Below are 13,204 nucleotides of genomic sequence, written 5' to 3' on the forward strand. Positions count from 1 at the left end.
TAGTGTCTCTATTATGCCCGTCGATCGCGTTACGTTGTTCTTTTTCGTTCTGAGTCTACAGGGAGCACATAAAGATACCTAGAACAATAGTGTCTCCCGCCAAGTACGAGGGCCTGCTGAGAAATTTCGCCTGGAGCTCCAACATTACATATCTGTTGTGCGTTTTCTTCTTCAAGACAATTCTCAGCCGCATTCTACAGGGGCAATGAAGATACTCCTGCATTGTTTTCAATTGGAAATGTTTGATTACCCACAATACATCCCGTAATTGTCTCCCTCTGAGTTTCATCTCTGCTCACATGAACCGCTGGCTATGAAGGCAACATTTTGGCGCAGACAACGAGCTGTAGGCCAGCGTAGAGAATTGGCGGAAAGCACTGGCGGCTGCCTTCTATATCGAAGGTATTGGAAAGTTGGTACAATGCTACGACAAACGTCTAAGTCGAATCGGCGACTATGGAGATAAGTAGCTGGAAGGTGTAGCTAACTATTACAAATAAAAGTTTTGATTTTCACTGTGGTTTCCATTTCGCGGCCGATCGTTCCTTACTTTCCGAATAGCCCTCAAATAAAGGAACATGGTTATTTGTGGAAAAAACGTTTACTTTCGTATTTGGTGTTGCAATCACTTTTCTCGTAAAGTTTACAACAATGCAAAAGAAAATACAATGTCGTTTCCCCATTAGAATTGGACTAAGCACTTAAAAACTGAAAAAAGGCGGTCTTTCGGATAGGAAAGAGCAACAGGTGGTATAAAGGTAGGTCTGCTACAGGACGCGCAGGGTGGTGAATGTGAACAGTTGGCTACAGTTAACAGCTTGGAGATGTGTGTGTGTGTACTAACGTTGTGCCTCCAACGTCGTACGGCAGGTATGTGTATATAATGCTGCCTGGAAAGCTTCTGTCGAGTGACGAGTAAGCAAGAAGTATTAAGGCGTACAAAGAAATGGATCTATCTAATAGCCACAATGCTGAGAAATCAGGGCGTTTCAGTTGTGCTATTGATAGTTTTGTCAGACTAGCTGCACAGTACGGCAAAAATGGCAAATATGGCAGGACACAAAAATCGTCGGCATCACATACACATTTCATTCCGCGTAAAACAAAAGCGAACAGCTTGTGTTCCTCTCAAATCGTGGCTTATTTGCTGTTATCAGTCACTTCCAGACGCGTCAGACAAATCCTTGCTCAAGACTCGAATGTGGCATTAGGAAACGGTTCCATAAACCACCTTCAAACAATGCGCGTAAAGGAGCCCCGTCTGAAGTTGGCGCAAGAGCGTACGTCGTGGACCGTAGAATGAAACAAAATAGTTTTCAGTGATGAGGAGAAGTTCAATTTGAATGGGCCAGATGGTTTTTAGTATTACTGGCATGATCTCTGTACATAAGAACACGTTCGGATGAGTAGAAACTTTGGCAGTGGCGGCGACTTGTTCATCGCGAGGGACGACAGTTTGAGACTGTGTCCCAACTGAAAACTGCAATTCCAGTGTAGTGGACCTCAACCTCGGAAGAAGAGATCACCACCCTTACACAATCAATGCCTAAGAGGATTTTAGCGGTTATCAAAAACAATGGAGGTTCGACTAAATACCAGGTCATAGTTGTGATCTAGTTACTGTAAACGTTAGGTTATTCTGTCAACAATTCGTAAGTGCCTGTATACAGGATGGCAATTATTCATCTATATGAAATAAAATCGTCATAACTTCTGACTGGTTTGCTTTAGGAGGTTCAAACTGGACGGTTGGCCGCGGGGAATGATGGATGTTAATATGCGTATTGTATCGACGAAGCCCACATCCATTTGGATGGTTTCATCAATAAGCACAATTGGCGCATTTGGGGGACTGAGAATCCGCATTTCGCGATCGAGAAGTTTCTTCACCCTAATTGGGTGACTGTGTGGTGTGCAATGTCTAGGCACGGAATAATCGGTTCGATATTCCTTGGTGGCGCGGTGACAACCGAATGGTACGTGAAGGTTTTGGAAGATGATTGCATCCCCTTTATCCAAAGCGATCCTGATTTCGACAAGATGTTATTCATGAAAGACGGAGCTCGAATCCAGCGAAGCAGGAGAGTGTTTGATGTCCTGGAGGAGCACTTTGCGGACCACATTCTGGCTCAGGGGTACCCAGAGGCCACAGGTATGGGCCTCGATTGGCCTCCATATTCTCCGGATCTGAACACGTGCGACTCCTCTTTGTGGAGCTATATTAGTGACATGTTATTCAGCAATAATCCCAAAACCATTGCTCAGCTGAAAACAGCCTTTCAGGAAGTCATCGACAGCATCGATGTTCCGACACTCCAGCGGGTCATGCAGAATCTCGCTGTCTACGCCACCTCATCGCCAATGATGGCAGGCATATCGAAAATGTCATAACATAAATCCCAATGTCTGTAGTGAATAAACTGTGTGCACGGCGTAGTTTGTAACTAATTAATGTTTGTTTTCTTATAGTTCAATAAGTGTCATCCTGTATATACACTACTGGCCATTAAAATTGCTACACCAAGAAGAAATGCAGATGAAAAAACGGGTATTCATTGGACAAATATATTATACCAGAACTGACATGTGATTACATTTTCACGCAATTTGGGTTAATAGATCCTGAGAAATCAGTATCTAAAACAACCACATCTGGCCGTAATAACGGCCTTGATACGCCTGGGCATTGAGTCAAACAGAGCTTGGATGGCGTGTACAGGTACAGATGCCCATGCAGCTTCAACAAGATACCACAGTTCTTCAAGAGTAGTGATTGGCGTATTGTGGCGAGCTAGTTCATCGGCCACCATTGACCAGACGTTTTCAATTGGTGAGAGATCTGGAGAATGTGCTGGCCAGGGCAGCAGTCGAACATTTTCAGTATCCAGAAAGGCTCGTACAGGACCTGCAACATGCGGTCGTGCATTATCCTGCAGAAATGTAGGATTTCGAAGGAATCGAATGAAGGGTAGAGCCACGAGTCGTAACACATCTGAAATGTAACGTCCACTGTTCAAAGTGCCGTCAATGCGAACAAGAGGTGACCGAGACGTGTAACCAATGGCACCCCATACCTTCACGCCGGGTGATAAGCCAGTATGACGATGACGAATACACGCTTCCAATGTGCGTTCACAGCGATGTCGCCAACACGGATGCGACCATCATGATGCTGTAAACAGAACCTGGATTCATCCGAACAAATGAAGTTTTGCCATTCGTGCACCCAGGTTCGTCGTTGAGTACACCATCGCAGGCGCTCCTGTCTTCGATGCAGCGTCAAGGGTAACCGCAGCCATGGTCTCCGAGCTGACAGTCCATGCTGCTGCAAACGTCGTCGAACTGTTCGTACACATGGTTGTTGTCTTGCAAACGTCCCCATCTGTTGACTCAGGGATCGAGACGTGGCTGCACGATCCGTTACAGCCATGCGGATAAGATGCCTGTCATCTCGACTGCTAGTGATACGAGGCCGTTGGGATCCAGCACGGCGTTCCGTATTACCCTTCTGAACCCACCGATTCCATATTCTGCTAACAGTCATTGGATGTCGACCAACTCGAGCAGCAATGTCGCGATACGATAAACCGCAATTGCGATAGGCTACAGTCCGACCTTTATCAAAGTCGGAAAAGATGATGGTATGCATTTCCCCTCTTTACACGAAGCATCACCACTTTTCACCAGGCAACGCCGGTCAACTGCTGTTTGTGTATGAGAAATCAGTTGGAATCTTTCCTCATGTCAGGACGTTGTAGGTGTCAACATCGGCGCCAACCCTGTGTGAATGCTCTGAAAAGCTAATCAGTTGCATATCTAGCATCGTCTTCCTGTCGGTTAAATTTCGCATCTGTAGCACGTCATATTCGTTGTGTAACAATTTTACTGGTCAGTAGTGTATTTCCACCCCTAAGATTGTCTTGTTTCTTTAAGTACCAATGCTAATGATAAAATGAGAATGTATTTTGTTTCGCTTTGTTGTAAACTGTACAGCAAAAGGCATTCGATACCAGATACGTAAACAAACATGTTTTTTCCACAAATTACTACGTGCTCTTATACTAATTTCCACCACTGTAGAAAACAGCACGCGAAAAGTACTGAACAAGTTCACCTTCGTAATAAGAGCTAATCCTAATCGTTAATGCATAAATAACATTTTTCACATCTTTCAGATTTAACTGACGTATTTACGATGCTTTTTTCTTTCATTTATACATCTTGAACCTTCACATTTTCGGGGTATCTACGACTTTCACCTATAGTGCCGGCATCGTTAACCTGACATGATAAATCGTTTTGGAGGGAAAGAAATCAGCATATTGTGCGCTGCATTCCACCCGCCAGAAGCCTTATCACCAAACACCGGCACCTCTGCCGTGCCTCCATCCTACTCCATTAGCGAAAATGTGTGTGAAATCGTATGGGACTTAACTGCTAAGGTCATCAGTCCCTAAACTTACACACTACTTAACCTAAATTATCCTAAGGACAAACACACACACCCATGCCCGAGGGAGGACTGAACCTCCGCCGGGACCACCCGCACTGTTCATGACTGCAACGCCTCTGACCGCTCGGCTACCCCATTACCTAACATGACCGCAAGAAGGTTTATTATCTGGGCCACTCCCCTGTCGCGCCTCCGTTGTGTTTTTATTACCTAATGTTATTATCTAGATGCCGTAAGCAATGGCATTTTCTTTCCAGACGCGGCAGATAAGCCAGTAATACTTCACCAGTGATAAGGGCGGAACGTCACTCAAAGTGACTGCCAAACACTTGTCAGCGGTTTCTGAACTCCCAGTTGCAGAGATATCAGTCTCATGACTTGCGACACAGTCGCAGCAAAAATCCACAGTGATGCAAGAAGGTATTTATATATTTATTCAAGTTACGGATCACAAAAGTTGTTACTAGGTTATTAATTTCGGCCAGTAACGACCATCATGAGACCTGAGATCAAATATTTTTCTTATCACACCGAGTCAGTATAATTATATAAAGAGGGTACAGTAAAAGTAATAATCCAAACAAGCTTCGTCATATTTACATACAATGTAAGTGCCACATACACAGTTCTAGCAGACAGGTTGACTCTCAAGGTCGGTAGAAAAATAAAAGGCTGCGTTCACATTGCGCGCCGCGCCGAGCCGGGACGGCGAAATGGGGGAAAATCCACTTCTCCGATTTTTATGTTTTAAAAATTCTTAGCTGTATATAAGACTTCGTCACATGGTTTTATGAATTTTTTTTCCTTAAAAGCGTTACTTACGTCGTGAAAAAAGAAAATGTCTACTTTTCGTTTCGCGTGATTTCTTAGTTTCGTAACGCTTCCAAACCGATTTTGAAGAAAGTATGCGGCTAAAAAATCTGAATTTTGTACACGTGGTATTGTAACATCTTAGCTTCCTATTGAATCATTTATCTTTCCATATTTCTTAACATTCATCGTGAAATGATGGTATTTGTCAACGTTGCGCACTTGATTTACAAATCTTGTAGAGAAAAACTTATGTAGGGGGTAACTTCCTGTTAGATCCGTTTTAGACCATACATTGTTGGGAATGAAATGTAGCTAAAAGTACCAAAAAGTTTTTGAAATGATAATGATACTGATATCTGTCTCGGGTCACAAGTAATGCGAGCTATTCAGTGGCGTCAGTGCCGTGTTCGCAAGCCACGGAGTTTGCGCGGTTACAGCTTGGTTTAGTGTAGTCATATGATGCAGGACAGAAAAAAACTAATCAGCGCAGACCTAGTGTCGGTCCCTCGTATTATTTTAATGGTCTCATTGTCTGCTTTTATAATTGGCCACACGTTGCATCACAAAATACAAACATTATTTGTCATCAACATCCTACAATTAGTATAATGTGAATTTCGTATTTCGAACTAAAAGATAAATTAATCTAAGATGAGATCTTGCTCCTGATGCATTGTAATAAAAGTTTGCGACATTCTACACGATTTCTTTCTAGTTGCATATAATAAACAGCAGATGTTAAAAAATATAAATACATTTACAGTTGTTTCTATGTCTAAGTTTGACTAAGGCGCAAAAAGTTCATTTTTTTGTATTATCGCTTTTGCAGTTCACGTAAGTGTAGTACCGCAAGCTGTAAATAATTACATTCTTTAAATCGACCCTGTCTCCACTTAGAAAGATCTGTGGATAGCTCTTACAAGTAGTCTATTTTAGCAAATGAATGCAATGAAACCAAGGCTGAGTGGGACAGCGTTTCGATCAACGCTTTGCAGGATCATTTGACGACGAAATGATTAAGTTATCGTTTTCTGTAAGGTGCTGCCATTTCGATTTTTCTACTCTAACTGAAAGAAAATGCGCGGATTCAGCGTAGCCTCAAGCACAGCAGGACAGGTAAATGAATTATTGTCGTTTGATATGTTGGATTCTCGTCTAGTTCAAAGCAGTGTAAAGGATGAGATGTGTGTGTCACTGTTTCCTTCTGTGTATTTTTTCCCCTTGGTTGTCTTGTCCCCAGCGGCAAAGGGATCTTAATTCATTAGCAGCTGTAGGTCGAAGACAACACAGGTGCAGCCAGAAGTTTTTCACCACTATCCAATTAGAACTGTCTTATGTAACAATGATTTCATTGTCATCTTGGTTATGTTTTCGCATTATGGAGACTCGTCGAATTTTGAGCACATTGTAATAGGGTGGACATTGACTCTGCCTAAGAATATCGACTGGTATTTAGTAAAGGTTTTAATTACAATAATGAAGAACGTTCCTGAAAAACTTTTATTTACATTGCAGATTGGGTAATAACATGTATCACTATCAAAGAACATTTCAGACAACAATTACAAAACGGAATACAGTTTCACATTAATATAATACTAAAAGCAAAGTTGTCTGTAATGAAGAAGTAAGTTGAATTAACGCAGTCATTGTTTTGAAGAACTGCACTCACTGCCTCCAATTCATTATAAACAAGCTCTTGTATTTTAAGTTTCACAAACATTTGCCGCTGAACTGGAAGGTTGAAGGGAGTTTATTGCACGCCAGAGACTCATCAGGAAGTGGTATGTATCATCGTTTTGGGCCATGTTTTGAAGTGCCTTCATCACAGCTAATTTGTCCTTTTCGAGCTTTAAAAATTCTTCTTCAGTATTTGGCCCACTACTTCTTTTTTTTCCTTTGTGATACTGTGCTTGCCACTAATGATGATATATCAAACTGATCTCATTCATCTTGTGGACTAGCAGCTGGTGCACATTCACCAGAAATTCCATATTACGTTCGAAAACTGTCAGGAACACTTTTGTTGAATATTTCGTTAAAAATGCAACTTAAAATAATTAAAAAAACATTTCAAAAATAAATTTTGGAATAGAAAGTACTTAGCTATTTACTGTATTTTTGTGTATCTCATTTCATTGTAAATAAAACAAATAAAATTATAAAGGAAAATAATTTATATTTGTGCGTACTATCTGAAACACACTCCTCGGTTACTTCGTTCCATAATCTGGAAACTGCATCATTACTGTCATACTAGCCGAATTTCTGATACTAAATTGATGGACACAAGTTAATGTCATGTATATGTTATTCTGCATTCATTAAAGTAAGAACATTGCAAAAAGATGTCACAGACAACAGATTATAGTAACGTGCCACAGCATGACTTTACAATGCATTGTCATCTAGTAGGGACACATTTCGGGTCCCTCAGTGACACTCACATCTGTCTCCGTTTACAAGTAAATGCGAACTATTCAGTGGCGGCAATGCCACGATCGCTGGCAAGCTGTTGTTGTAAATGCATGTAAGTACGGTAGATTAAATAAATGAAATAAAAGTAATTTCGCATGTATCATTATAATAAACGTAATTTTTCCTCACTGATTGTGAAATGTGAGTTAACATCTTAAAGTAAAAGACGTGTACAGTCACACTTGTGATGAAATCAAAAGGGAGAAGTGTGATGCGTGTCCTGCAGAAGCTGTAGTGCTGCTCCACAGGCTGGCGACGACAATATTAAACACTCAGGATGTCGCCGGCTCGGCTCCGTGTCGGCGCGGCCCGGCCGCCGGTCTGAACACAGTAATTCAAAACCATGTGTTTGATATCAAAGCGGGCAGCGGCCCGGGGCTCGGCAGTGTGAACGCAGCCAAGGCTGGGCAATAGACGTTCTGTGCTGCTAGTGGATGACGCTGTGACGTCACTAAAAACAGCAGCAGCCTCGGGAACAGTGTTACACAACATGTGGGCTGTGCATTTATGTGATGTATTTGTGCTACGTTTTAGTTTATATGCAAATAATGAAGTGTAAATTGTAATTCTGTTATTGCTAGAATCTTATTGCTACTTTTTTAATTTTTCCGGCTTTGAAACAGATGCTGCAGATTTTTTAAAAAATTCAAGCATCTACCGATTCTAAACATGCAACAACAAAAAAAGGCTAAGTTTAGTCTGTTTTTCCGATTTTCTGTCGAAGTAAATGTTCGCACTTATCATACTACTGGTTTTGAGACAAAGTTTAGCAAATAAACGAGTCTATTTAACGCACATGTTCGTGTTGCATTGATCAATAGTCTAAAAGACTTCAGTTAATAAGTGGACACTGTCGTGTTTATTCCAGAAATTATGCGACTGCCTTATTTGTAGATAGCATTTGAATTGGCTAATCTAACTAATACAGTCTTCAAAATACCAAGGTGTCTGGTGAAACTGCGGTTTATTCAAGAACGCAAGATTGACACTGCACTGAGAAAATTGCGTAATAATTTTTGTGCGGAACGCCGAGCAAAACAATCCACTTGCAAATATCTTCTCTGATTCATCAAAACCGAATTAGTACCTATTACAAATTTCTTATTTGATTGAGTGGAAATATTTTGCCCAATATTCGATTAATTTCAAGACACGCAAGTGCATTTTTATTACTTTCTTCATCGTGACGACAATCGTTATTACTCGCAACTTCTTGCCTATGTTTTGCAGATGAGCATTTCTTCTCTGTAGTGCCGCTATCAAATTCTGTAAACTGGCTTTATCTGAATCATTATAAACAACTTCATCTGTAAATCTACACTTATCAGCACTCTTCTTCCGTAGTGAAAGCTTATCTAAAGCACTATGTCCTCTTATGGATCTTACGTTTGTTGAAACGTTCCTTCTCTTATTCCGTTGCATGTGGTATGCTATCACTGGCGCTTCTACTATAGGGTAAATTAAACGAAGGAAATGCATTGCTCTTAAGCACTCGTTTCCGCGGTAAATTTAGCAGTTCCGAACACAAATCTCTAACATAATAAGTTTTTTTGAAAATGACGTACGAGGGTAATCTCAAAAGTAAGGTCGCCTATTTTTTATAAGTACATAGACCTGTTTATTTCTACAATGGTTTACATAAGTTTACATCTTGAACATTTAGCTATTTTTCGACGTAATCACCATTACTGTCGATGCATTTTTGTAGACGCTGTGGCAGTTTTTGTATGCCCATGTTATATCAGCTCGCCGCCATGCTGTTCAGAAAGTTATGAACCTCTTTCTTCACCTCGTCGTCGGAGCTGAATCGCTGGGACCGCAATTAACGCTGACAGGTACTGTGAGACTCTGAAAAAACTCAAACGGGCAATTCAGAACCGGAGACGAGGAATGTTGAGCAAGAGCGTACACATTCTCCATGACAACGCTCGGCCACACATCGCTCGGCAAACCGTTGCTCTCCAGCAACAGTTTCTGTGGAACATAATCATCCACCCACCGTATAGTCCTGACTTGGTGCCCAGTGATTATCACCTATTCCCTAGATTAAAAGAACATTTGGCCGGAAAGCGATTCAGCTGCGACGACGAGGTGAAAGAAGAACAGCATGCGAGCAGTTGTTGCCTTTGATTGACAGATTGGTCGGATGTCCTCCAGAGTGATATCGTGCCAACTTCTGTCCAATTGGGCGTCGGATGGTCAAAATGCCGAGCTGGTTGGAAAGCATTGCCCATAATGCCCCAAATGTTCTCAACTGGGGAGGCAGCCGGCAACCTTCCTGGCCAAAGTATAGCCGGCACGGTAGCTCAGCGTGTTCGGTCAGAGGGATAGCTCCCTCTGTAATAAGAAAACTAAGTTAATCGATCACCAACGAACTATAACGGATGTCTTACGACGTCCGCCCCGAGCATATGCAACGAACAAAATGAGATTATTTTTTTTTTAAAAAAAAAGGTAGGGTTTCGCATTCACGAAAACAGGCAGTAGAGACTTTTTATACCTGGGATTCACAGTCATGTTGAACTTTATAAAAGAGATCATATTTACGCCAGTGACTGTAACACTTTATTTAATGATTGCAATTTCGGCCTCAGGCTGTGCTGATTTTTGTGACTTTAACCCATGTCATCTTAAAATGAGCTGACACATTTATATGTCGTTGTCATTACTATTAAATGCGTTCGACGCAATATGTAACAGCGTCATGAATGTCTCCTGTCTACAGACAGATTGAAATTCCTGACACGAACGGAATACTAATCCACAGCAGGTGCAACCCACTTTGCTGCTTCACAAGTGCAGTACCCTGAATAAACTGAGATGATATAATACATGAATTCTACGTGAACAAAGTAGCAAATTTTTAACCACCTTCAGGGTTGTTTCTTCTTTACATAATACCAGAATACTATAAGTTAATGGACCCTCGCACAATGCCCTGACAGAGATCCCACTTTAAATTTATAACTATCTGCAGGTGTAAGTGTGCACTACGTAATTCCTGCATGGGGTGCATTAATGGACCATCACACAACACCGTGACGGAGATGTCATAGTAAATTAATAACTTTATAAAGAAGTATTTGTTCATCATAAAATGCCTGCATTCTATACACTCTAAACGTCCTTGAGACACATCGTAGTAACCTTACAACTTCTCGCAAGTCTTACGCCTCCAGACACTACATGCATTCAGTAATATAATGCAACATCACATACAAGTTTGCTGCTCCTGAATAAATAATGGATCCATGACAGCTGCATCAGCAGCCTCTCTTGTCTCCTGTCGCTTGAAAAAATTGCGGGAAATTATCCCATTGGCTGCATGGGTGGATTGGTTGTGTACACAACCTGCCTTCTCTTTATCCAGACAGCACCCTGAGGCTATAAGTAGGAAAAGTCGTACATCCTGTTACTCTAACCCCCAGTAGTAGCTGTGAAGCGTTTTTATCATAGATCTGTTGATAGTGGGAATGAAAGGAGCAGACATCCTCATTTGGATTGTGACAATATTGTAGGTATGTATCTGAAAAATGTTACATGTATGTGTGCTTGTACATATATAGCCACAATCTAATGATTCTTTTATGTAACAGATGGCAGATAGCGTCGCCACTGATGCACGATGGCACATTGACATCCTGATACAAATTTTTGCTCGTTCGGAATGACTGAACCAGCTTCACCAACCAATAAAAACCGCATGAATGATGTTTTTACTCTGATTATATGATTTCATGCTTTTTTCCCATAGGACTGTTGAATATTGTTGCTCATATGGAGGTGGATGAGCCCACTCCAATGGCTCTGCATTTGCTTATCTCAGATGAGGCCAGTCCACAGGTCGTACAGTTACATTCTCTCTATCCGTCTACAGGTGTGTATGAATGTGGAAAAGGTGAAAATCGGAGGGCGCAAGATCAACCTAACTATTGTATAGGGTTTTCTGACAGTCTAGCAGATTATCGGCAGGCATTATCATGGAACAGAATTACTTCAAGCTGTCTTCCTGCTCGTTATTCTTGGATCGCGTCTGTTGACAATAAATGTCGTGATGGTTACACCTCGGGAAAGCAATTCGTAGTACGTCAGATGCGTGACTTTATCTATTGTGAGCGGGCACAGATCTTTGCATGGGGAATTGCTGCTCTGTTTGAGTACCACACATTTCTTTCGCTTATGTTAGCATAAATACACCATTTCTCATCATCTGTAACGATACAATATAGGAATACGACATACACTCCTGGAAATTGAAATAAGAACACCGTGAATTCATTGTCCCAGGAAGGGGAAACTTTATTGACACATTCCTGGGGTCAGATACATCACATGATCACACTGACAGAACCACAGGCACATAGACACAGGCAACAGAGCATGCACAATGTCGGCACTAGTACAGTGTATATCCACCTTTCGCAGCAATGCAGGCTGCTATTCTCCCATGGAGACGATCGTAGAGATGCTGGATGTAGTCCTGTGGAACGGCTTGCCATGCCATTTCCAGCTGGCGCCTCAGTTGGACCAGCGTTCGTGCTGGACGTGCAGACCGCGTGAGACGACGCTTCATCCAGTCCCAAACATGCTCAATGGGGGACAGATCCGGAGATCTTGCTGGCCAGGGTAGTTGACTTACACCTTCTAGAGCACTTTGGGTGGCACGGGATACATGCGGACGTGCATTGTCCTGTTGGAACAGCAAGTTCCCTTGCCGGTCTAGGAATGGTAGAACGATGGGTTCGATGACGGTTTGGATGTACCGTGCACTATTAAGTGTCCCCTCGACGATCACCAGAGGTGTACGGCCAGGGTAGGAGATCGCTCCCCACACAACGATGCCGGGTGTTGGCCCTGTGTGCCTCGGTCGTATGCAGTCCTGATTGTGGCGCTCACCTGCACGGCGCCAAACACGCATACGACCATCATTGGCACCAAGGCAGAAGCGACTCTCATCGCTGAAGACGACACGTCTCCATTCGTCCCTCCATTCACGCCTGTCACGACACCACTGGAGGCGGGCTGCACGATGTTGGGGCGTGAGCGGAAGACGGCCTAACGGTGTGTGGGACCGTAGCCCAGCTTCATGGAGACGGTTGCTAATGGTCCTCGCCGATACCCCAGGAGCAACAGTGTCCCTAATTTGCTGGGAAGTGGCGGTGCGGTCCCCTACGGCACTGCGTAGGATCCTACGGTCTTGGCGTGCATCCGTGCGTCGCTGCGGTCCGGTCCCAGGTCGACGGGCACATGCACCTTCCGCCGACCACTGGCGACAACATCGATGTACTGTGGAGACCTCACGCCCCACTTGTTGAGCAATTCGGCGGTACGTCCACCTGGCCTCCCGCATGCCCACTATACGCCCTCGCTCAAAGTCCGTCAACTGCACATACGGTTCACGACCACGCTGTCGCGGCATGCTACCAGTGTTAAAGACTGCGATGGAGCTCCGTATGCCAC

At 42.8% G+C, this 13,204-nt stretch overlaps 1 protein-coding gene across 2 annotated transcripts in view; it reads left to right on the forward strand.

The window, feature by feature from the left end:
• Positions 1-13,204, forward strand: part of LOC126336697 (glutathione S-transferase-like) — a 336,946-nt gene that overhangs the window by 281,334 nt on the left and 42,408 nt on the right. The window contains exon 1 of one of the 2 annotated variants that reach the window (XM_050000649.1): positions 4,821-4,873. The exons of the other annotated variant lie outside the window; for it this stretch is intronic. Within the exon in view, the coding sequence (XP_049856606.1) occupies positions 4,864-4,873 (10 nt within the window). The 5' untranslated portion in view covers positions 4,821-4,863. Of the gene's footprint in view, positions 1-4,820; positions 4,874-13,204 lie in introns of those variants that run through there. 2 annotated transcript variants of the gene reach the window in all.

The sequence above is a fragment of the Schistocerca gregaria genome, chromosome 2 (genome assembly GCF_023897955.1).
Source record: "Schistocerca gregaria isolate iqSchGreg1 chromosome 2, iqSchGreg1.2, whole genome shotgun sequence".
In the NCBI taxonomy this organism is placed as follows: domain Eukaryota; kingdom Metazoa; phylum Arthropoda; class Insecta; order Orthoptera; family Acrididae; genus Schistocerca; species Schistocerca gregaria.